The sequence below is a fragment of the Aptenodytes patagonicus genome, chromosome 21, assembly GCF_965638725.1.
Source record: "Aptenodytes patagonicus chromosome 21, bAptPat1.pri.cur, whole genome shotgun sequence".
Classification (NCBI taxonomy): domain Eukaryota; kingdom Metazoa; phylum Chordata; class Aves; order Sphenisciformes; family Spheniscidae; genus Aptenodytes; species Aptenodytes patagonicus.
In genome coordinates this window covers 3,016,316-3,041,079 of record NC_134969.1, presented here as the reverse complement: position 1 = coordinate 3,041,079, position 24,764 = coordinate 3,016,316, and the positions used below count along the sequence as shown (strand labels likewise).

General features: G+C 66.1%; 1 protein-coding gene across 1 annotated transcript; it reads right to left on the bottom strand.

The window, feature by feature from the left end:
- Nucleotides 1-50: 50 nt before the first annotated feature.
- Nucleotides 51-24,764, bottom strand: NHSL3 (NHS like 3). The gene is given in 8 exon segments (XM_076357678.1): nucleotides 51-852; nucleotides 1,090-4,008; nucleotides 4,128-4,244; nucleotides 4,635-4,752; nucleotides 6,003-6,058; nucleotides 6,291-6,446; nucleotides 24,486-24,738; nucleotides 24,741-24,764. Coding segments are annotated over 8 exon segments (3,651 nt in total). The 5' UTR covers nucleotides 24,750-24,764; the 3' UTR covers nucleotides 51-829.

The window sequence follows — 24,764 nt, the reverse complement described above, 5'->3', positions numbered from 1 at the left end:
CGCATGGCAAGGCCGTGGCCGTAAGCCAGGAAGCACAGGAGGCAGCAAGCTTCGGTCATCATTTTTACCAGCCAGGTACAGAGCTCTGAGCAGCTACTCGGCGGCAGAGGGTTGGTTGCGTTTGGTTTGGTTTGGTTTGGTTTGTTGTTTGGTTGGGTTTTTTTTTTTTACAATCAAAGAAATCAAAATGTGACCCAAGTTTACAGAAACAGAAATCGAGGCTCTACCCCAGAGCCCAGGGCCTGAAGACCAGCTCACGGGGCAGCCGGGCTCCCCCTCCACCCTGCGGCCAGCGAGCGGGGCTGGCCAAAAGCCCCCTCTTGCCTTTCCACCAAGGGCCGAGGCCCTGGTCCCACCCAACCAGCGCCCCTGTCCCGTCCCGCTGCTCCTGCCCGTGTCCCCCCGGGCACTGCCGTGGCCGAAGCCTTCCTGTTCCCTCGTCCAAAGTACTTCGATTCCTCGCGGGCCCGGCTGGCCGGGAGCAGAGCGGCTCCAGCTCCGTCGTCTTTGGCCCCCGCACTCTTCTCCGCGTGGCTGCTCTGCTCCGCACGCGCAAACCAAGCGGCAGCCGGGCAGGGAGGAGGTGCTGGCTCTGGGCACGGGCCTCGAGTCCAGTTTAAAAAAAAAAAAAGCAAAATAAAGCTGTAGTACTTAGGAAAGTGAAACCAACACCATTTTTGCATAAATATCATCAAGGCCGTGGAGGCTAAGGCTGTTTGCTTCTTGTATTAAGTTAGTTGCCAGTTCCACACTCGTCCGTTGACCTGCCCAGGTCCCTGAGAGATTTGGATTCCTGTCCGCGGGGGCACCAGTCCTGCAGCTTCATCCTTCAGGCCGTCTCTCCCCGTCCATCTGCAAGGCAGGAGGGAAGAACCCGTCAGCCACCCTGAGCCCCAGCTTCCCGCAGCCCTCTCCCAAGTCTGGCCCCACGGCCAGGCTCTCCCGCCCGTCCTGGTGCCACCCCAGCCCCAACACGGCCCGTGTGCTGCGCTGGGAGCCTATAGCTCAGGAGCCTATAGCTCAGGAGCCCGAGCACCTACAGCGGCATCGTCCCATGGTGGGGCTGAACCAGGCCCCGGTCTCACATACCTTGTGCAGGGAGGCTCTGAGCCGGCGGCTCCGCGGCGCTCCTGCCCTCCGTCCCCGAGGCCGCCATCCCCCCCGGTTCACTCTTAGTCCTGCTCTCGTCCACCGGCACTGCCTTGGCCTTCCCGTCCGGCATGGGGGAGCCCAGCGCCTCTGCCCCCGGCGCCTTTGGGCTCAGGGGGGAAGGAGCCGGCCCCGGGCCAAGCGAAGGCTTCTTGGCTACCGGAGGGGGGATCTTGCCAGGTTTTCGGTGGGCTTGCACCTTGCTGGGGCCCTGCTGGGCAGCAGCCAGGGCTGCCGAGCGCTGTCCCGAGAAATTCATCAGCTCGGCCACCAAGTTCCTCTTCAGGTCGGCCTGCGCCTCGGGGGACGAGGCCATCTCCATCACCAGCTTCTTGGAGCTCTTGGCGAAGATGAAGCTGGCGGTGGAGGCCGGCGACTTGTGCCTGGGGGAGAGCTGGCCGTCCCCAGGGGGCCCCTCGGGGCCTGGCAGAGCCGCTCTGCTGCCCGGTGGCTTCTCCGCAGCCTCACCAGAGGACAAGGCGGTGGCCTTGAGGTGCATGGCGTGGTGGAGCTGGTTCGAAGGCACCGCGTCTTTGGCAGGAGGGGGCTGCCGCGTGGACAGGGACCGGCGGACGGGCTTCTGGGGTGCCGGCCGCTCCTCAGCACCACCATCAGCATCGGCCCCGGCGGGCGGCTCCACGCTCACAGAGCGCAGCCGCACCATCTGCAGCAGCGAGGGCGTGACGATGGGCAGGCTGGCGTCCTCCTTGGGCACAGGGCCGCTCTTGCTCCGCGACGCCGGCTCCTTCTTGGCGTCTGCCCGGGGGCCGTTGGCCGCCTTCTTAAGGCTGGTTTGGGGCAACAGAGCTGGAGTCGAGGGCGGAGGGAGAGGCGGCGGCGGTGGTGGGGGCACGGCGGCCTCGGGAGGGGGCTCAGCGGGGGAAGGCGGCTGCGGTGCCCCGGCCGGCGGGCCTTGCTGCTGGCTGCGCGAGGAGACAGCGGCCGAGAACGAGGAAGACGCAGCCCCCGGGCTCGGTGACGCTTTCTGCCCGGCCGCCGGAGCCGGCGCGGCATCGGGCAGGCTGGAGAAATAGGCTTCATCCGGAGGGGGGAAGTCCGCCATGGACAGGTCGTGCTCCTCGGGAACCGGCGGGGGTGGCGGGGGCCAGGCGGTGTCGGCGGGGACCTCGCTGGCGGCCTGGGGGCTCCCCTCTGCCTTCTTCACCGGCGGGGGAGGCGGGTGGTAGGCAGGTGGCGGCGATGGCGGTGGAGACTTGCCAGTGGGCTTGGCCGAGGGCTCCTGGCGGGCAGTGCTGGGCACTGGTGGGTCCGGCGAGGGGAGGAGGGGGCCAGCGGGGGCTGTGGGCTGCTGGGGCTTGGTGGGTGGTGGGGAGAAGGGAGCGGGCACCTTGGGATGCGGCGGGATGATGAACCGATCTGAGCGGCAGGTCAGCGTCTCGGGGGGGGCCGGGTCCGAGGCCGAGGAGGAGATGGAGGTGAGGGAAGAGGACACGGAGAGCGCAGGCGACTGCAGGGAGCAGACCCGGTCCGGCTTCTGGGGCTGAGCCCTGCCCGGGGACACGGATGGGGGTCCCAGCCCCTTGGCGGGCAGCGTGGGTGTCCCGCTCTGACTGGAGTAGCCGCTGGAGGGGGACATGGTGCGGTCAGACCCATCCGGGCAGCTCCACTTGGGCTGAGCCTGGGGCTCCCCCAGCACCACCGTCACCCCGGGGCTGCCTCGTGAGGCCTCGGGGGAGCTGGCGCCGGCCAGGCTCTCGGAGCGGAGGCTGCTGGTCTCGCTCAGCGACGACGGGGAGAAGACCTCATCCTCAGCCGTGGGGCTGAAGGGCTCGGGGCGTGGGGACCAGGGCGCGCTGCTCTCCCGCTGGGACCGCCGATCGGGCTTGGGGGGCAACCCCAGCACCTTGGGCTCCCCCTCGGCCTTCTGGTGCAGCGAGTAGGTCCTGCGAGGGGGGGCCGGGGGCTTCTTCATCTTCCTGAGGGAGACGCTGCGGGCGGAGGAGCGCTCGCTGGCCAGGCTGCCTGTGTCCGAGCCCTCCGCCTGGCTGCTCGTGCTGTAGGCAGGGGACGCCCGGCCGCTGCTGCCCCCCACGCCCAGGAGCCCAGGGGCCGCAGGCACGGGGCCGGCAGCGGGCTTGGAGCAGGAGCTGGCGAAGCTGGCGGAGCTGTAGACGCTGACTTGGTCGGTGTCAGAGCGAGCTGCGGCATCCGCCTCACCGCACGGCCCTGCCTCGGGCTGCCGGCGGTCGGAGCCACCCTGGGAGGAGATGGTGGAGCTGTTGGAGACGATGGTCTCCGTGGACTGCGAGTGGCTCCAGTTGTCGCTGGAGGAGGAGGGCTCGCGGCTGCGGGTGCTGTGCTCCGAGAAGCGGGCGAGGGAGCGCACCGAGGCCGGGCTGGATGACACCAGGCTGCAGCGGCTCAGCGTCCGCACGCTGCTCCGCGTCAGGGCCACCACATCCACCATGGGCGGCAGGATGGCATTGGGGATGATCTTGGACATGTAGGTGCCCTGGGGCGAGATGGACATGACGGGGCTCAGCAGCTCCGGGGGGCTGGCGTTGGTGGTCATGCCCGGCACGGCCAGCGACTTTGGCCTCACCATGGGCGACAGCTTGGCCGCCGTCTTCCTCCCCAGCAACGTGTCGTCGTAGTAAACCCGGTCGATGTGCTTCTGCAGGGCCGTGTCTGCCTCCTCCAAGGCTCCCAGGCAGACGCGGGCGCCCCCGGGGACAGCCAGTGGCTGCAGCTTCCCGTCGATGGTGGGGATGCGGATGGCGTCGCCGGAGACCTGCCCGCCGTTCAGCAAGGGCTGAGGCGCCTGGCTGCCCCCGCGCCCCGCCTGCCCTCGCCCATCAGCCTCGGGGCGTCCCTTGGCTTCCTGGCTGTTCCTGAGACCTGGGAGCAGGGAGAGACGAACCCGGCATGATCCCCAGGCAGAGGCACCCAGCCAAGGCAAACAGAGCCTGGGCAACGAGACCAGACCCTAAAAATCCCCTCTTGCCCCCGACGCTTACCCAGCTCCTTCTGGACATGCTGGGGGATGCCCAGCACCGTCGTCCTCCTCTCCTTCCTCTTCTTGCCAGCCCTCTCCGAGGATTTGGGAAAGGAGTCGTGCGGTCGGAAGGTGGAACCTGGAAGAGGCATGAGTGGGTCCAGCTGGCGTGAGGGGGGCCCTGGCCAGGGCGTCCCCAGTGTCCCCAGCTCCCCCCCACTGCCAGAAATGCTCCAGAACAAGCCGGGCTCAGGCACTCGGCACAGCCCGGAGAGGCACCAGCAGCTGCCAAACAGCCGCGCAGTCTGAGCAGGGAGGAGATGGTATCTGTCCATCCGTCTGTCCCCCTCGCCCAGCCCCAACGCTCTGACTCAGCCGGAGTTGCTCTCTTCTCTCCAAGGGCCCCCAAATCCCCGCACTGGCTCGTGGCCACGCCAACGCAGAGACCAGCTTTCCTGCCATGCGCCCCGTCCCCCCTCGTACCCTCTTGGCTCGCGTCCCCCGGCCTCGCGGACCCCCAGCTGGGTACCTTTCCGCTGGATCATCTCGGAGCGGATGGAGAGGGCGTCCTCAGAGGTGCTGTCCGTGGCACAGGAGGCCGCCCGGCTCCGGAAGGACACACTGTCATCCTCCGAGGATGCGCAGGACTGCGTGGGCAGAGAGCGGGCTCAGGCAGACCCCGGGCTGCGGGGACGGGGAGCTGCCCTGGCCCCCACCAGGCCCCTTCTCCGCCGCAAACTGACTCCGCAGCCCAGCGCTGCCGAGACAAAAGCTTCTCCGAGGGCCAAAGGCTGAGTCAGCCACGCCGGCATCCAGAGTCCTCCCACCAGGAGCGGGGCTGGGAGCAGCCCCAGGGACCCCGCGTGGCCTCACAGCCCCCCGGAGAGCAGGCGAGCTGGGGTCCGGCCCACCAGAGGAGCACCCGAGGGAACTGCCGGCCTCGCCGCCGTGCCAAGCCGAAAATGGCCCCATAGCTGCGCCCAGCCCTGCTGTGCCCCAGAGCCCGGGGCTGGAGGGCTGCCACGGCTGGGAGAGGGGCGTGGGGCTGAGGCAGGGGTGGGGACGGGGACAGGCAGGCAGCGACATGGCCGCACCGGGGACCCGCAGCACGCACATGCTCCCCTGGGCACGGCCAGCGGCACAGCCCCGCGACGGGCACAGCTTTCAGTGCCCCCCCATCCCTCCAAAGCATCTCGGCACGGGAGGAGGTCGGGATGAGACACATCAGCGTGAACCACAGCCCAACCCCTCCGCCATGCCGCCCTGAGCCGGCTCTGCTCCCCCCATGGCTCTGCCCGCCCGGGGGTTCCCGGCCCCCCACTGCCAAGGGGTTAAAGGGGCCGAGAGCCAGCGGGAGGCAACGGCTTGAGCAAACACGGGCGGGTGAGGCGCTGGCAGCGGGGTCAGAGCCCTGGGAAGCGGCAAAGTCCAGCTCGGCCAAGAGAGTGGGAGTTTCTCCTCGTCAGCAGCCAGGGAGGGGCCCGTCCATGGGGCTGGATACGGCCGACTGTCCCCGTTGCGCCGCCCCATCACCCCACCTCGCTCGGGGCTGCCAGGGGACAAGCAGTGGGGTGGGAGGGGGGGGGATGGAGGGACGCTGGCACGGTGGGGGTCCCCGGGCAGAGCCCCACAAGGCAGGGCAGGACATGCCAAGGCTGAGGAGGGGGACAGGGACAGCGGCTCATCATGGGGCAAAGGGGATAACACCGAGGGACACATGGCCCCTTCCCGCCCCACAAACCCCCGGCCATGGTACTGTAGCCTCGGCTGGTTCCCCGTCTGCCCCCAGCCCCCAAACACCACCCAGGGGAGACAGAGGGGCCATCCTGTGTCCCCTGACCCCCCAAGGCACCCCGAGAGCGCTGCAGGGCAGAGCCGGCTCCTCGGCAGGGCTCACCTGGAGGCTGCTGGTGTCTCCGTGGTCCCAGGCACTTTTGGTCTGCTTCTGCTTCTCTGGGGAGGGAAGGCAGGGGGTAAATCCCTCCGGGGGAGCCGCCAGCCAGCAAAACGGCTGCCGAGTCCAGCAGTGCTGCCCGCACACCCCAGCCACTGCTGCCAGCCCTGGTGCTGGACTCCGGTCAGCCCCATCGCGCCGCCCACGCAGCCCAGCCAGCCAGGAGCTGGGGCCGGCCAGCTGCACCCTCCGCCATGTCCCCAGGCCACCCCCGGGGCTGGGGACACCTACCCTGGTGCTGCAGGGACTTCAGTCCCTGCTGGGCCTGGTTGTGCAGCTCCTCCAGGTGCGGGGGCCGCGTGCTGGGGAAGAAGACGTTGTCGGGGCATTCCTCGCCCGCCGTGTACTGCACGCTCAGCCGCTTCTCAGCCTCGCCCTTGGCAGCGCCTGCAGAGACAGAGGGGTCAGCTTGGCTGGGGAGACACAGCCGTGCTCCCAGCGATGCACCCCCACCCACAGGATGCGGCCCCAGCGAGCTGGGAGAAGTGCCGGGCGATGACAGCCGCCCTGGGATGACGTTATCCCGCTCATCTCCGAACCGGGTGCTGGAAATGCTGTGCAAGAAATTGTCTCCCGCGGCTCTGCCCGGCCGGTCGATATGCTGGAGTCGGGCTGTCTCCACCACGAAGCCGCAGGGTTTTCTCCCCGCTGGCCGGAGCGGAGCTGGGGCATGGCACCACCCTCCCAGCTCCTTCATTAGGAGCAAACGAGGCAGTGAGTTGTGCGGGGCTGCGGGCAGCTGAGCGGAGAAGAGGCAGCACGGGGGGGATTAAACCAGGATAGAAACACGATGACTTTCCCTTTGGAAGGTTGCATCATCCCCAGGCCTTGCAAAGCACCCTAAGAGCAGGGACGCACCCCGTGCCCAGGCAGGCTGGGAACTGCACAGATGAGGGAAACTGAGGCACAGCCTGGTGCAGAGACCCCAGAGGACCCGAATCTCCCCTCCGAGCCCCCCAGGTGCTGGAGACCCCATATGCCATGCCAGGGCCGGCACGGGGCCCTCCACGCCCCGTCTCACAGCCCCCTCCCCGCAAACCATCGCCAGCACCCTGGGGTGCCCACGACCGGCTCCGGGCACTTGCTGGGGGCTGCGCCTGGCATCGCCCGGCCACGGCACTGCGGGCACAGCCCTGCCTGCTCCTGCCTGCACGCCGCTGCCTGCCGCGAAGCCTCAAACTCTTCCTGCCTGGAAATAAACAACTTCAGGCTGAGGAAGGGAAGGGCGAGCACAGGAAACCGGCGGGGCTGGCGGCAGCACCCCGGGGACACTGGCTCAGCATCGCCGGCGCCACGCACCCATCCTCTGTCCCCCGCGTCCCCCGTCCCCGCCCGGCCAGCCCGGCCAGGCAGCGAGGCGACCGCACTCCGGCTCCGGCACACAAAGGAGCAGGCCCCGAACAATGGATCCAGCCCGCCCTGCCGCGCCATGCCGCCACGCCGGCCTCTGCCTCCGCCGGCACCCGCGGCACAGCAAGTGGGCACCGAGGGCAGAGCCAGGCCGGGAGAGCGGGTGGCGGCACAGGGGACCCCTGTGTTGGTGCAGGGTCCCTGCAGGAGACACAAGACACCCACAGCCCCCCCACCATCATGTTCCCCTTCCCCTAAGCCCTTTCCTCCCCCAGTTTTGGCAGCCCCTCTCCCGACCCCCCCCCCCCCCCCAGCACACTCGGAGCCACCTTCCGGCAAGAGGAGCGCAGTGATTTATTCCATTAACTTCCCGGCGGACGAGGCCAGGGCTGGGGTGACCTTCCCCGCCCTCTCCCTGGAATGGCAGCCCCCCCTGCCCACTGCGGGTGGGCAAGCACCCGGTGCCGGGCAGGGGGGGTCCTTGCGGGCAGGGGTTGTGTAAGGACAAGGCACCCTCCCTCCCGCTCACTCACCCTTCTTCTTGAAGAAAGCCAGAAGCGAGGAGAGGTTCCTGCCCATGAAAACCACCATGGTGGCCGGGGAGAGGGTCTGGTCCCCGCAGGAGCCGGGGCTCCGCCGCCCCCCACGGAGGCTCTGCCTATTGTGCCGGGGCAGCTCTCGCCCAGCCGTGTGCCAGCAAGGCGGATGCCGGCAGCCCCCAGCTGCTTCTCTCCGTCCTCATCCGCACGGCGGGAGGATGCTCAGCCGGGCAAAGAGGCTCCGGCGCAGCTGCCTGCGCACGGGGAGAAGCCTGACCCCGGGGATGGCTGCGCAGCGGCAGGAGGGGACAGCCCCAGCTGCGCCCACAGTGCTCCTCGGTCACGGAAGGAGGAGAGCGGGGGCCCCTCCTCTGGCCTCCCCACTCACCCCTGGTCCTCCCGCCTCCTCCCACACACGGCACGGCCGGCAGGGATCCGTCCTGCCAGGCTGAGGGCCAGGATTTCCCCAACGCCTCCCTCTTGTACCCCTGGGACACACACACACACCCCCCAGGACCTTTCTCGCCTGCTCCCCGCTGGGCACAGCATCCCCGCAAACCAGTTGCTCGCTTCCACAACAGTGCGGCCAACTGGGAGGAGCTGGGAGGCTTTTCCTCCGGCGAGCACCGGCCCTTGGGGCACAGCGCAGCTGACGGTGCCGGTGTTCCCCCTCCTCGTCTGTCCCTGGTGTCCCCCAGGACCCGGTGCCCACTGCAGCCCCCCCAGCCCTGCCGGGGAGAGCCCCTGCTCCTGGCACGGCTCAGCCCGCAGCGGGAGGACGCGAGCCATCACGGGGCAAAGGGCGTTCGTCCTTAAGGACGGGGCGTCCAGCACAGCTATGTCACAGTCACAAGAGCCGGCGGCACTGAAGGAGAACGAGGAGGTCTCAGACCAGTCTAACCAGTAGCTCCAGCTGCTGACACAGGGGCACGTGAAGGCAGGGGCAGAAATGCCAGGCGGTCAGGCACCGGCACTGAGCGTGGCACTGACGGCCACCCGTCCCCATCGCATGAGGTGCTGCGTGCTCCCGGGGCGGTGGGTGCCGGGGAGCCCCGTGCCATCTGGCAGGCAGCAGGCAGGCTGCCTGCAGCAGTGGTGCCCCGCGCAGAAGGGGAATTTGCTAATTCCCAGCCGCCTGTCCATCAGCCCCGGGTGCCCAGTGCCTGAGGGAGCTCCATCCCTCCCAGCTCCAGGCGTTTTGCCCCAAAAGGTGAAGAGCTCCCAGTATTTACCCAGTGGGCAGGGCCGTCCTTGTGCCACCCGGGAGCTGACGTGTCAAACCCTTCTTCCCCTGCCCCGCCTGCTCCCCGCGGGCTGCACCCAGGGTTTGTTGCGCCAGGACAGAGGTTTGGCTGCAGATGGAGCAGCATTACCCAAAGCAGGGAGCGAGGGTCCCACTGGACCCCAGGCATTGAACGCGCAGCCTGAGGGACAGTTTGACCTTGCAAAGGGCACCTCTGCGTCCCCGGCCGGGCAGCTCCGGGCTTAGGGAGGATTTCTTCCCCTGCATCTCCTACATGCCCATAACAGCAAATATAAGCAGCGCCTTGCAGCCCCTGCTACGCATAACCCAGCACCCTGCCTCCAGCACGGGCAGGATCGGCCCCGCTGCCCACGCGCTCACCCAGAAGGTGCCGGCGGCTGCAGGCAGACGCTCCCCAGCTCTTTTCACAGCACAAGGGGAAAAGGGACATAATTAAAGGGCTGAGGATGCACAAAGCGGGCAGCCACGTGCTGCGCTGAACGCTGCCCTCGCCTCTCCAGGCAGCCCGTCACGAGCCCCAGCGAGGGCCACGGCCGACGGCGGGCAAATGCAGCCGAGAGTGACGCCAGGTCCGGCCCTCCGGGATGGCGCATCCAGCTCTGCCTGCATGGATCGGGCTGCACCCGGGACCCCCTGGCACAGCACCGGCAGCTCTGCAAGCCCCCACGGGTAAAGGGGGACAGTCCCCCCTTGTGCTGCCGGCCCAGGGCCCAGGCACAGCTGAGCTTCAGCCCCGCGGGTCTGCTGATGGCAGCACACATGGAAGCTGCTGCCCGGGGCTGTAAGGACATTCCCAGGTGCCGGCAGACAGCCCATCCCCGCTCCTCCTCCCCGTACGTGGCCCATCGCCCGCGAGGACCCAAAGGGCCTCGAGACTGCCCCTTGCTGATGGAGACACGTGTCTCTCTCCTGAGCACGACACCCCTGCAGCTCGGGGCAGGAGGAGCTCAGCATCGCTGGCTGTAATCACCCAAAGGATAATCCGGGCAGGACGCCGCGGCCACCGCCCAGCCGGGGCGGGAGGGCTGCCTGGCCACAGAGGAGCCTTGTGCCAAGGGCTGACACTGGGGAGCACGACGGTGTGCAAAGCGCAGTCTCCGCTTCTCCTCCCACTCCCTGCGACCTTCACTACCACGTCTTCCTTGCCCGGATGGCCTCGCCCCAGCTCTGTCAACACACAGCGAAACCTGCTGCAAAAAGCACTGGAAAAGGGGGGAAGCCAGGAGGGAAAGAGGCCTGATCCTGTGGCAGAGGCTGCAGATCTTGGTGGGCCGAGGAAGCCGCTGCAGCTGCAGCCGGTGCCGGTAGCAACACGCCCGGTCGGAGCTCACGTCCCGTCCCTCGTGCATTCCTTGTGACGCGCCCTGGATCGCCCCGTCCCCTCCAGGCTCCGCAGCGTTGATCTGACACACGTGCCTCGTCTGCACGTGGCAGCAGGATCCTCCTGAAGAAGGAGCCGGAGGCCTCTTGGGGCCGGGCACTCTCTCAAGGATGGTCTCCCTGCCTCGGAGCTGGTATCTGCTGCTACCGGTGCCAGGGATGGTCTGGAGGGAGCAAAGCATCCCCACAGCAAGGCAAAGTGATAGGAAGGGACAGGGAACCGCGGGCACCCTGCCTTCAGCTCTGCCTGCTCCGCTCTGTGCCGGCAGAGAGGGGCTGGAGGGCACCAGGGTGGGAATGGGAACGGCTGCACAAGGGAGAAACCGGAGCTGAGACCCCGAAGGAACACGGCCGGGGCCGTACAGCCCCGGTCTGGCGATGCTGCAAGCGGGATACGGTGCCGGCCCAGCTCCCTCCCGGAGCTGCCTCAGGCACAATGCTGCTCTGCACGCGGGGAGAGCCGGAGGAGGAAATCCTGGCTCCTGTCCCCCTCCTCGCCAGGCCTGTGCCTCGTGCAAGCAGCAGGTTTGGCCGGACTCCGCTGCAAACATCCATCTCTGCCTGCACGGCACTGCCCTGACTTGCCTTCTCCCTGCGCAGCAGCGGGTCCTGCGGCAGGAGGCAGGGAACAGGCAGCGCAGCTCCCTGCCCGCCCCTTCCACCACCACTGACTCACCGGAGAAAAATGGGGAGGAGGGGGGAGCTGGAAGGCAGGAGGGAAGGGGCTGCGAGGTCCCCAGGGGAGGAAGGGGAGGAGAACCTGCCTGCGTGTGTCGTCCTGCTCGGTGGGATGGAGACCTCGCCTCCCTTCTCCCAGCAGCCGGGACGATGCAGAAGGCAGCAAGAAGGCAGCGAGAATACCCCCTGCCCCATGGGGTCGATGCTCTCCTACCACTTTGGGGCTCCTGCCCACCACGCTGCTCCCAGGCATTGGCCAGCACCATCCAGGCGTGCACCCAGACTTGGGGACCACTCTGCTCCCCGAGCTGGAGAGGGGGCAAAGCGGCAGTTGCCTGCGGATGCCGTAAGCGTGGATAACGCCAATGGGGTGCACCATGAACCCCAGCCCCGAGAGCCCCAGGGAGCAGCCAGCACGTGGATGCCGCCATGGCTGCGAGCGCCCCGTGTTCTGCTCCAGCATCCAGCCCCTCTGCTCGCTCTGAATCGGCCTCTCCCGTTGCAGCACGGCCAGCCAGTTCCCCAGCTGGCAGGGTGGCACAGGCAGCCCTGTCGGCATCTCCCCGTCGGGAGCGACGCCACCTCTTTACGAGCCTGAGCCCATCCATCTTTCCCCTGGGCCCATCACCTCCGCTCGGGCAGCTCCATGGCCCCGGCTGGCACCTGGCACCCACCTGTGCCACCCTGCCCTGCCTCTGCTCCCTGATACTCAGCTGGCGAGGGAGGCCGGGGGGCCGGGGCCGTGGCCCTGCTGGAGGCAACCAGCCCGGCCACCCTCACTCCCCGAGCCCTTGTTGTCTCTGCACAGGATTCATGCCCTGGGACACGCTGCGGGACCGTGCTCTCTCCAGGCAGGATAAGAGCACAATAATATTTACTGTGGCTCCGGTCATGCAGCCCCCCGCCGCCAGCTCAGGGGCTGCAGCCTGCCCTTGGCCTCACTTGGGGGCTGCTGCTTCGGCCAGGAAAACATCTCCGCAAAGCAAATAAACACGACCCGATCTGCACTGCTGGCTCGACTCTCAAACACGATCCCACGCAGAGGCAGGAATAATATTAATTTCAAATGGGAAAACAAACTTGGGTCGGTTTCTTCCACTAAATCATAGTGCAGAAAACTGTCCTGCATCGCCCCGGCGAGCCAACGGGCCACGGCAAAGGAGCCAGCACAGGGTGAAACCCCGCTCAGAGGAGAACCATCGCCCAGCCTGCCCGGCCGGCTGCCTCCAGCCGCGGCTGCTGTCATGGCAGGAGCACACCTGGTTGTGCAAAGGGGCTGCGCCACAGCCCACTCTGCCCTGACCTCACTGCTGCCCCGCGCGTGCCCCACAGGCAGCCCGAGCGGTGACATGCAACGTCTCCTGTTCCGCGTGTTATCATGGACCCCGGGCGAGGGTCTGGCAGCAGCCCACAGCGGGGGTCCCAGCACCGCGGAGGGAGGCAGGACCACCCCGACGCCCGATTGTGCCTCACTCCCATCCCCAGGCCCTGTTCCAGCCCAGCGAGCCTCCGTCCCACCACATTCCCACCCCGCGCTCGTCCCCTCCCGGGAGAAGCCACCAAACAGGTTTGAAGGTAAATAACAGCCTTCCCCGGCCAGGAGCCGGATCCGGGCGGGAACAGCCCAGATGGGGAGTGCAGGGCGGGAGAGGGCGGCGGGCAGAGCCTCGAGAGCAACACGGGGCCACGGAGGCAACGCCAGCAGCATGCACGGCCGGGGACGAGCCACCGGCACCTCCTCCCTGCTCAGAGCTATGCCAAAGTCCACAGCTTTTTTACAGCCCTGCTTCACCTTCCCTCGGTGTCCTCTCCTCCACCTCCCATGCACGCTGCCTCCGCGGCGCCTGCGCGGTTCCCTGCCGCGGTGCTTGGAGCTGGCTGCGTCCCCACGGCGCGTGCCATCATGCCCGGCGCGTTTGCAGGGTACCGAGGGTGCTCTGTAAATGGCAGGCATGCCTGCCACAGCAGGTACTTGGCTCCACGCAGGAGCAAATCCAGGAGACGGATTAGGGACAAGACCTTGCAGGTTTTTCCGTGCACGGATCCACCGTCCTGCAGGCAGCACCCAACCCCGCTCCCGCCTGCAGATCTCTCGCTCGGCAGCGCTGGCAGGAGGCGGCGAGGAAGCACCAAGGAGCTGCCAATCCTCCACGGGGATTGAGATGGACACGGCAATGCGGGATCAAGGGAGGAGATGGGAGAGGAGCTGTCAGATGGGGCTGGGGCTGCCACCAAAATGGGGTGGGGGGATAACCAGCAGCAGAACGGCAGGTCCCATCCCTGCCTCTTGGTGACGGGGCGCCTGCCAAGCAGGCACGGCCTGGCATGTCGGAGCCGAGCACCGGAGGCAGCTGCCTGCCTGGGACACCCACAGATCACCTCCTCCCCTGCTCCAGGAGCAGGGGGGGCACCGGGAAGGGCTCAGTTCCCCCAGCCGGCAGCAGGATGCCGGCAGGCGAGTCCGGCAGGCCGGCGTGCCGGGCTGGCGGTGCCCGGAGAAAGCGCCTGTGTAAATCTCGGCGCATCCCCCATCGGGGAGGGCCCCTGCCCTTATCTGTTCCCCCGGCTGTTTGTGGAGCCGGCCCAGCGTGGGTCTGGCACGAAGAGCGAAGAGCGGCTGCGAAGGAGAAAGACGCTCAGAGCTGCTCAGCCCACCCCGGAGCTGCACGGCAAGAGCCGGGGCTGCCAAGGGGCTCCACCACCGGCCCCCCGGCTAGGGCAGGCACTGGTGCCCGCTGCCAGGGAACCTCACAGCCACGGGCCACCCCTCGCCCCAAACCTGCCTCCCCCCGGGGCATTTGCCCCTGCAACCCTGCCCCAGTGCCCACCAACGGGGACGTGGGTGCCAGGGGACCCTGCACCCAGGGAGCCCCGCAGCGGCTGCAGCCACATCCCTGCTGACTCCGCGGGGCGCAGCCTGGCCGGCCGCCACGTTCCTCCACCCTGACTCAGCAGGGCCCGGCGGGGCCATCCCGATAAGGAGGAGATAAGAGGCTTCGGTCTCCCTGGTGCTCAAGGACCTTCTCCCGGCAGCTCCCGCTGGAGACGAGCCTGGGGAAGAGAGGCAGGGGATGCGCCCCAGAGCAAGCCGGACCCTGCTCCGGCATGGGGACGGGGACACGTGGGTTCAGCACTGGTGAAGCAGAGTGGGGAGGCCCAGGCAGAGAGCAAGGCGGCAGGGAGCAGGTTGCAGGCAGCTGCCTGCAGCAGGTAGAGTGATCCTGGCAGCCCTCAGCCATGCTCCCGAGGCTCCTGCCCGGCCAACCCTGTCTCTGGGGACCGCTGCTCTGGCCCTTCAGGATCAAAAGGCAGGGGGTGCCCACACTGCCCCACACACGGCAGAAGCACAAAGGCAGCTGCCGATGCCTGCCTGGGCCTGACTTGCCGGCAGTGGGCACGGCGGGGCCAAACCAGTGCTCCCAAGCAGCCGGGGATGGAGAGATGGGAACTGGGGGATACCGGTCCAGTTGCCCGCAATATGCAATTAGCCTCTGACCCAAAATCCCGAAGCACCCAGGGTCTCCCAGGTTCTGGGTGAGGGGCAGGGGCAAGACGAGAGTGACCGTGGGGGCCCGTCCGGCGGGTGCCGGAGCACCCTGCCCCCAGCCGGTGATCCCAGCTGCGCCCTCCGAAATGCTGAAGCGACACAATGCAAATTCTTTCGCTTTGTGGCCGCCGCGCCGTTGCCATGGAGCTGCCGCAGAGAACAAACACAACTCGCCCCATGTTTTCTCAGCACCTTCCACCCCACAGCCTTCAGCCCCAGCGCCGGCCCTCGTCTCGCAGGATCTGCCCCGGCTGTATTGCACAGTCCCACACTGCACCCATTTCAGAGCATCAGAAATGGAGCAGGGCTTCCCCCGGCCGGCCCTGGGGAAGGGCAGCAGCAGTGGCACGCATCCCCCGGCAACCCGTTGGTCCTGGTTCAGGGACTGGCAAGAGGCACCCAAGCCTGGCGGGGGGGATGGAGAGGGGATGGGGATCTGGACGGGGACAGCACAAGGAAAGGGCGAGGACTGCCCCAGGGGTGCTCACACGAGCCCCCAAACCCCCTCTCCCGGGAAGGTCGCTCGCCCCATCGCCTGCACTGCTGCGGTTCAGGGCACAGGGAAAAGGACGGCGTCCGGCAGAGCCACGCACGGCAGAGAAGAGCAGGAGCCCAGCTACGACACAGCCTGGCCGGTGGCACCCAGCCCTTGCCGTGTGGAGACGACAAGAGAAGACTTCAGCGCAGAGGAGACCACAGCCAGCCGGCGAGGAGAGGCGGACAGCAGAGAGCCTGCGGCAAAGGAGATGCCGTCCCTGCACGGCCATGGGCGACTGGTGTAACCGCTCTTGCCTCAGTTTCCCCAGATGTGGATGCTACCGGCCGGGGCATTTTCGGCACCCTCTCCCCGTGTGCCCGCAGGGTTTCCCCATCCTGGCCTCCGCCTCTCCGGGGCAGTTTTGCTTGGCGTGGTCACTCCCCAAGCCTGCGAGGGGTTGACTCCAGACCCTGTTTACCCTGCGGACAGCTCGGCTCGCCACACCTGGGCAGCTGCTGACTGTAAAGACCGAGGGAAATGGGGCAGCCGAGCTCAGGAGGGACGGCGGGGCCAGGGATCCCGTGGGGCTGGCAGGAGAAAACCGCCCGGCTCCCACCACCCCGGACCCACTAACCCTGCTTCTACAGACCCCGGACCCCTGCCCACACACCGGCCAAGGCCCCTCCCCGACTCAGGCCGGCTGGGGACGCGGGGACAGTTTAACGACATCAGCGGGGAAATGGGCAGCGACGGGATGGGGACGACGTTACTGCGAGAGACCTTCCCTGCTCTCACCCCCCCTCTCCAACGGATGGACTGTGGAGGGAGCTCGCCGGGACCGGGCACCCCCCGGGGCTGATGGTTCAATACGTGGGTCCAGGCTGGCGTAGGACCCTTTCCCTCGCTCCCCTTCCCCGCCGAAAAGAGCTCCCCCTGCCCCCTGCCTCCTCCTGGGCTTTTCAGCTGCATCCACGGAGCCGGAGCATAAAGAAGCGGAGCAATCGGTGCACAGACGGACAGACAAACACGCGCAGAGCGAGGCGGGCAGGCGGCGCAGGACGGATGCAGGGGGGAGCAGCCCGGCGCTCTCTGCAAATGCTCCCAAGATCCGCCACTCCCTGGGGTGCAGTAAGGGAAACCGAGGCACAGGACGGGAGCGGAGGCCAAGGAGGAAGGCGACGCCGGCAGCCCTGGCTCCCTGCTCTAACCGCTGGGACGCCGCTTAGAAAAACAAATTGGTAACTAATTCAGCAGATGATCCCCGTCCTGATAGCACACGCGAGCCGACGGCTGATCCCCAGCATGTCGGCGCAGCCCCTGCATGCAGCCGGAGGTTCTTCCCCAGCTCCGGCACCTGGGGTCAGAGGGCCTGATCCTGCCCCCTCCAGCACGGGGAGGGCAGGGAGAGCGAAGCCACCAGCTGCGGTGGCTCAAGTCCTGCCCAGCCCCACGCCGGGGGCAGAGCAGAGGCAGCAAACTTTCCCGGCGCGACCCCCGCAAAAGGCACCGAGCCAGGACCCCCCCCGCAGCCCCTTCCCGGGGAACCCCATCGCTCCTACCTGCCCCCGGCTTCCCGGCGCGGCCGAAGGGCCAGGAGGAGCCGGCCTTGACGCCCGCCGGGCTCCTCTTGCGGTGCGCGTTGCCCATGAGGCCGCTCTCGCCCTCCACCGCAGCCGGGTGGAGGAGGCCGGGGCGCTACATGGCAGAGCCGAGCGGGCTCCGGCGTGGCCCCGGCAGCCGCAGGAGACTACAGCTCTCAGCCGCCGGCTCCCATCCCTCCGGCTCCGGCGGAGCTCAGCTCTCGCAGGCGGCTGTGCCGGAGCCAATGGTACAGGCAGAGAGGAGGGGCCTGCCGGGATCGCCCGTCGGATCCCACGGCACCCTCCCAGCCCCATCCCTCTGGCAGGGATGCGTGGGTGCCGCAGCCAGGCCGAGCGGGCAAAGGGAGACCCCCGGTCCCCAAACGTCCCCAAACATCGGGACAGCTGGGCACGGCGCTCGCCTCTGGCCCCGCTCCCACCTCCCCTGGAGTTTGCCACGCTCTGCTGAGCCCTGGCCGCCACCATTTCTGCCTGTCCCTGAGCACAGCTCCAACACACGAGGCTACGACACGCCCCGCCATGTCGTGGGGGTCCCAGCCCCACGGGGACACCCCTGGCACAGCGCGGCCAAGGCTAGAACAGGACTTCTAAGGCTGGAGCACAGCATCCGAGAACACAGGCTGGGTCCGGCTGTTGCCCAACCTCAGGGCGAGCATCCACACGCCCGTAGATGGATGTTAATCCCCTGCCACCCTCTCTACGGTCACTCCTGTCTCTGGGACAAGTCACAGCCAGGTAAGCCACAAGGACATCTGCGTTCATGTCGGCTCACACGGCCGGCACCTCCTTCCCGTGCCCTCCCCGGGTGCGCCCCGGCTTCTCCCCGCTCCAGACCCTGCTCCAGCTGCGTGGGGTTTTGCAAGCAGCGAGCCGGCTGGGGCTGGCAGGGGAAGAGCAGCTCCGTGCACGGGCAGCACTGCTCCAACAGCTGCCCACGCTGCACGGACAAGCCCCACCACCGCCCGTTCCGAAACGCGTACGCCAGCCTGCCCCCTCCAAAGCCCAGCTTTCCCTCCCGATTTTTAATTAGAACATTAAATGCTGCGAGGGCAGGGAGGGGTCAGCCAGCCAGGCAGTGGGCAATTCCTGCTGGCAATGTTTATGTTCCTTAGGTGATTCATCAAAGACTGGGATAAATAGGAAGGAGGGCTTTGTGGGAAAGGCGATGCAAAAAAAAAAAAAAAAAAAAATTAAAAAAAATTAAAAATCAACCGGCAGCTTTGTCCTGACCTCCCAAGGTGATCAGCAATAAATTAATCTTTGGACTTCAGTCTCCTTCTCCACAACGGAAACGTTGATGGTTCAGTTTCTCACCAGCTTGGTTTGCTGCCCAAAAGGCACACTCGGCCGGGCAGAGACCGTCTTGTGCCACGGACGGTGCCTGGCACCAGGGCGGCTGTACCAGTGTCCCCATGCCTTTGCTGCCCCGTCTGCTGTGGGAGCTGTCAAGGGAATGGGGGATCCAGTGGGAAACTATTCCCTGTTTCCCATTACTGGCTGTACCCAGTTCAAGGCACAGCCTTTCCGTCTCGGGGCAGCTGGGTTTAAACAAGGTCACGGTCACAAGTGCAACAGATCAGAGGTTTCTGCCCAGTGACTGGGGGAGATGATTTTTCCCCCGGGCTGCAGGAGTCGGGTCGGCCGGGGGCATCTCCAGCCCGGGACAGGGCTTCCTCCTGCTGCCCAGCACCTCCCTCCTGGGATGTACATCCCCTCACAGCGGCTCCAAAACAGGGTGCATGGACTGTCCATGCCTCTCAGTCCCCCTCCCCGGTGACACAGAGGGCTCCTCCGCAGCCACACACAACAGCTTTCCCAGTGAAGCACTTTTATTTCTCTCCCTGCAAGAAAAGGAAAGGCTGGAGCCTGCAACACTGCCCTAGATACAGCGAGACACTTCCCCCTCCGCTCCCAAAACAGACGGCCCCCGTGCCAGCACCTGCCTAGCGAACGCAGCCCCTGCCAGCACCGAAGCTCCACCGCCCCCAGCCGCAGCAAGCCACAGCCTCAGAGGTGCCGAGGGGGCTCCGAGAGGCAGCCGAGCCCCAAGAACCCAGCAAAGCCCACGTATGCCATAAATATCAAGGGGCTAACGGGGTAACTCACAGCCACGTGGCAACCCAGCTCCAGCTCCTCCTGGGTCCCACGTTTCAGTCCCTGCCGTAGCTGGGGGGCCTAAAGCAGCACAGGCAGCTCCAGCATCCCGGCAGACCCCACTTTACCCGGCACCGCTGCCCCATCGCTGCTTCGGGACACAAACCCCTCTGAAACCCGTGGACAGGCTGCGCTGCCAGCCGGCCGCTCTCATCCCTCATCCCATACCTGGGTTTAAATCGCTGCACCCAGATATCCGCTTGGAAAGCATGGCAGGGGAGGGGAAGCATTTGCAGCTTCCCCGACATGCAATTCCCAGCACAGCGGACATGCTACAAAACCCAGTTGTGGAGTGGCTGGTGAGAAGGGGGAACCGGGGACAAGAGAGGCTGACTCCAGGCAGAGTCTCTTCTCCAGGCCAGAAACTCCCGGTTTTATTCATTGAGAGGACTCTGATAACAGCAAGGAGCCAGGAGCCGGGGGGAAGCTGCTCATGAGGTACTGATCTTGTCATCACGGCGTGACTGCTTCAAGCACATCTGATCGTCCCAAAGTCACACGCTCCCTCGGTCAGACCGGCCAGCCCAAGCGCGGGGCGGTGGGGACCCCTCTGTGCTGGCACAGGGGAAGGATCCGTCCCTCCTGGTGTTTTATCCGTCCCTCCTGGTGTTTTCTAAACCTGATCCTGTCGCCAAGCAAACACGGAGCGGGAGCCGAGCTGCCTGAATGAGAAAGGAATTCAGCCCTTGTTCCCTTCACGGGGAAGTAAAGCTCAGCGAGGCAAAGGTAACACAAAAACCCCACTTGAGATCCCCAATCATTAACAGAAATACATAACCAGAAAGGTTTCAAATGATTTCCTGCTCAAGCCGGAGTCCAGGCCGGCTCTGCCGATGGATGACAGCTCCAGCTCCAGCCCGCAGAAGCAGAGGGAGCTCAGCTCCCTGCTCCGGGTGAGGTATTTTTTATCCCTGCACGGTGGGAGCCATGGGGACCAGCCCAGGGCTCTGGCTCCCGCTTGGCAGGGAAATGCTTTTTCACTTCATCGTTGCCCAGCTCTTCACCTTCCGACGGCTTAGGTTCCCATCGCTGCTGGAGTCAGAGTCAATGATGATATTGTCTTATGAAATAAGACCTTCCTTCTGAAGAGAAATATGACTCCGGTGAAATAGTTTTATCGGATCTTATGGAACGTTATTTGCAAGAGTAATTCTTCCAGTTGTCTCCAGGTGGAATAGCTGTGGTTGCAGACACACCTCTCTTTGTTCACAGAGCCGCTCACCGTTGCCAGTTCAGGCCAGCCAGGGGATTCCTGCTGCTCACATTTTCTGAAGTGTCACTCTTTGCCTTTTGCAGATTAACAAATTCATTCCCACAAACGCACAGAAACAATCCCAGGGAGTGGGAGGCGCCGGGGCAGCGGGCAGCAGTGCCTACACCTCTCCTCCCTCCTTTGAGTTGAGAAGCTCAGGACTAAAACACAAAGCCTGTGTTTACACCGAACACGTGCCACGCAGCAGCAGAGGACGGAGGAAATCGAGTGTCCAGGGAGACTTCGCATCTCGGTTATTATCAGAGCAACACGCAGGGACAGCCCAGTGCCAAATTGCCTCGAGGACCCACGTGCACCTCTGCCACCCCACGGCGTCGAGCCCGGTGCCGCCGGCACGGTCCCCACCGCAGCCCAGCCCCTGCCACTCGCTGGTCACCGCGCTGCTGCCGGCTCACCACGCACACGGCAAAGCCACCCCGCACGGTTTTCAACGAGCACTTGCTAACGTTATGAAGCAGCCGTGCGCATTTAAAGCTTTATTTTTAACATCACGGTGAGCCCCCCAGTCAGGAAATCTGTTGCTGCCGGACTAAGCTGGCATCAAAAGGAAAAAAAAAAAAAGCCAACCCTAATTTAATATTTCTGGAACATCAATTCCTTCACTTCACCGGGGAATTAAGATGAATATTGCGAAACCCGGATAAAGCAGTAGCCAAAAACCGGACTAAAACCACTCGCAGGCAGCAGGACTCCACCACCGCGCGCTCAGGGAGCCGAGGGAGCGGGAGCAGGCTCGCTGCTGCCGCGCCGCTGAGGGTTAACAGGCTGCGTTCATCCGGGGGGCTGCAGGCAGCGCTCACAGAGGAGAAGGAAAAGCTTTCAGCTTTCTTGCTCCCAGCTTCCACCAGGAAAAAGCAGCCACACAGAGCAAACCAGAGCCGGCCGAGCACCCCGATTCCTTGCTCAGTGTTAGACCCTCGGTACAGCCCAGCTGCTCTCCCCGCCTCGGTTCCCATCCCGGGGGTTAATCACTCCTCGGCCTCCAAAGGTTATTGTGGAAATAAACATGTTAGGAATCGCGAGGTGCTGGGATACCACGGGGACGGGGCCACGGAGGTGCTCAAAGCAGACGGGCTGTGTACAGGTAAAACAGCCTGGGGCTGGCGGCACCCTGGCAGCCACCGCACACCCCGGGACGGGGCGTTACAGCTGACAGCAGGAATTACCTCGTGGCAAAGAGTTGCACCGGCATAAGAAGGGGACGCTGCAGCCAGCGGGGCCCGTTTGCCCAAACAGGGCAGTGCATCCAGTCGGGAAATGGGAGAGCACTTGGCTTCCAGCTGGGACGGAGCCATGCCCCCGCTCGCCATAAAGCCACTGGTGTTCCCCCCGGGAGAGGTGGCCTGAAACTCGCCCATGAGCAGGATTACTGCATCTTTCCTCTACACAGCTCAGCTGTTTGAGTGGCCAGAGATGGGATCTCTGATTAGACAGACCCACGGGTTTGATCCAAAGTGGAAATGCTTTCATCCTCCTGCTCCCATGATTTCAGTGCTGAGCAATTCCGACCTCGCTGACACCCAGGTCGTGAACGGGCAGATGCCCAGGCTGAGGAACTAGTCCTGACCCGTGTCTCCCCAGGACGGCTTTCTTCTCTCCCTCCCGAGCCATCCCAAAACTCTGCACAGCCTCTCCCCCGCAGCCAGGAGGCACCGGGGATGGTCGGACGTGCCCTGTCCCCCCCTCCATGACCAAAGCCACCTGCGGGAACGGCGGGATGATGGGCAGGGTCATGGGCCTGATCCAAACCGCCCCCCAACACCACGCAGACACGGGGGGAAAGCCGAGGGCCCCCAGAGCCTACAAGGACCCGCTGAAGCTCTCCCCTCTCCCCCTCCCACAGCTCCCAGCTGATGTCTGGAAAAATTCCCAGGCTGGGGCAGAGCCCGGCCGGCTCCTGCCGTGCAAGGGCTCGTAGTGTCAGCAGTGAGGCCGATACAGCCTCCGGGCAGGTCAGAGCTTCACGCCGCGGCGGCCCACACTGCCGGCTCCAGCGCGCAGCTCTGCAGCCGCAGCCACCCTCGGAAAGCGGCCGGCACTCGGCGCTGCCGGAGCCATCACTCCTTCCATTTCCACAGCTCAGCCCAAACCGCCGCTCAAGGCATGTCGGCCCCTGTCATACAGGGAAGCGTCATCCCCCATCTCGCGGGGAAGGATGCTGGTAACCCCGGCGCATGCTGGCGGTGTCCTGAGGATGCTCGCGGCCGCAGCCAGGCCGGAGGCAGTTAAGCAGGGTGGGGCTCCCGGCGTGCTCTGCACGCTGGAGGCGCACGGGGAGGGTGATTCAACCACACACGCAAGCTGCAACCATTGCACATCTGCGCTGCTTCCCCGCTGCACAGCACCGAGCAACCGGCCATGCGGTGGAACGTGGCACCTCCCGGCCCCACGCACGCCGAGAGGGATGCCGCGGGCTGCCAGCACAGCTGGCCGCGGCACTGCGCAGCCCCTCCATCGCCAGGGTGAACCGCGGGCAGACAGGCACTCGGGGCAGCGCTCCCGGACGCAGGGATATCTAATTGAACGGCGCGGCGACAGCGCGATGACGGAGCCCCGGCTGACACGAGCGGCAGGCTGCTTCGGCGGGGTGTGCTCGCGGCGGACGGCGTGGCAAGCGGGCTGGAGGTCCCCGAGCTGCGACCCTGATGGGCAGTGACTTCGCATTTTGAGGATTAGCTGGTGAACGTTAAAACTTTAGGGGGGAGAGAAAAAAAAAGGGACGGCAGAGCTGCTGGGGGCGTTTCTGCACTGCAAAGAGGAACATCACATGCTCCGGCACATCTCATTTTTTCTGCTCAGGTTTCAGCGTCAGGCCGTGGCAGCAGCGTCCACACACGGCAGGCCAGGAGGGAGGCACCGGCAGCATCTGACGGACCTGCTAAGCAGAGGGCCCGGCCTCTTCCCAAGACCCTTTTGCCTTTCCACGGTCACTCCTCTCTTAGCACAGATCTCTGTGCGCTTCTGCAAGCAGTAAATGTGCCTGCATGCAGTCCTGGGTGCCTGGAAATTCATTCCCCAGGGCGAATCGAGGAAGAAAGTCCCAGGCAACAGCATCTGGCTGCATTTGGGTGCTGCAGAAGCGGCCTCTCCCTTGGCAAGAGTGCGGTGACGTCCCCGCCAGAGGTGCCCTGCAGGGAGGGCAGTGGCATGACGCAGACCGTGTCCCCGACAGCACGGGGCAGGAGAGGCTGAGCACTTCTCTGCTGCATGGGGCGATACCTCCAGTGACTGCTGCCTCGCCGGGACACCTACTACTGCAAAACAACCATGCCGAGGAGACGAGCATGACCAGACACGCCACCACCCATCGCTCTGCTGAAGGTCCCGGCCCACGGGAGGCTGGGCTGAGCCCACGGATCCCCATAACATGGCCCCCGGGGCAGCAAAGAGAGGGCACCCACAGCACCTTCCGCTGCAGGATTGTCCTGGTCAAGGTGGCAGGGACGTGGCTGCGTTACGGAGGCAGCACCCCGCAAACCGGCCGGGGTGAGGGCCATATCTAGGACAGGAAGGGCCACACCTGGAGCACGCAAACACTCTGCCCAGGAGGAGGAGGAGCGGCCAGCGGCTGGCGTCCCTCCAGGTTTCCCTCAGCCCCAGTGACCTTCTGACTCAGCGGAGAGAGAACCTACCCAGTGAACCGGCACCAGCCCTTGGGGCAGGGGCGAGATTGCACCAGGGACTGCCGGATCCGGCCTGCTGCCGCGGCCGTCGCAGCGGTGGCCACCATGGCCATCGCCAGCCCCCATGGCCACCGCCACCACGGCCACCACCTCCTTCACCCCCCTTCAGCCACCTCCGCTGACACCACGGCCAGCGCCTCCACCCCTCCTGGCCACCACCACGGCCAGCGCCTCCACCCCTCCTTGGCCACCACCGCGACCCCTCTTTGGCCACCTCCGTGGCCACCACCTCGCCTCCTTTTCAGCCACCGCTGTGCCCCCTCTTTGGCCGCCTCCGTGGCCACCACCTCGCCTCCTTTTCAGCCACCACCATGACCCCTCTTTGACCGCCTCCGTGGCCACCACCCCAACCCTCCCTGGCTTCCCCTGTGACCCCTCCTCGCCCACCACCCCGACCCCTCCTTGCCCACCTCCCCAGCCACCGCCGCCTCCCCCTCCCCAGCCGCCCCCCCCCTCCCCGCGACCCCCTCGCCCCTCACCTCGTCCCTCCGCTCCGCCCGGGGGGCTGCCGCCCTTGCGCCGCCGCCGCCGGCTGCGGAGCCAGCTGAGGGCCCGGCGCAGCGAGCCCGCCCGGGCCTTCCTCCGCCGGGGGGGGCCCGCCGCCGCGCCGCCGCCGCCGCCGCCGCCCCGCTCCGGCTCCCGCTCGCCGCCCGCCGCAGGTGCAGCCTCGGCGGACATGGCCGCGGCGGGCAGCGCCCCGCACCGCCCCGCACCGCCCCGCACCGCCGGCAGCCGCTGCCCATAGGGCCGGGCCCGCC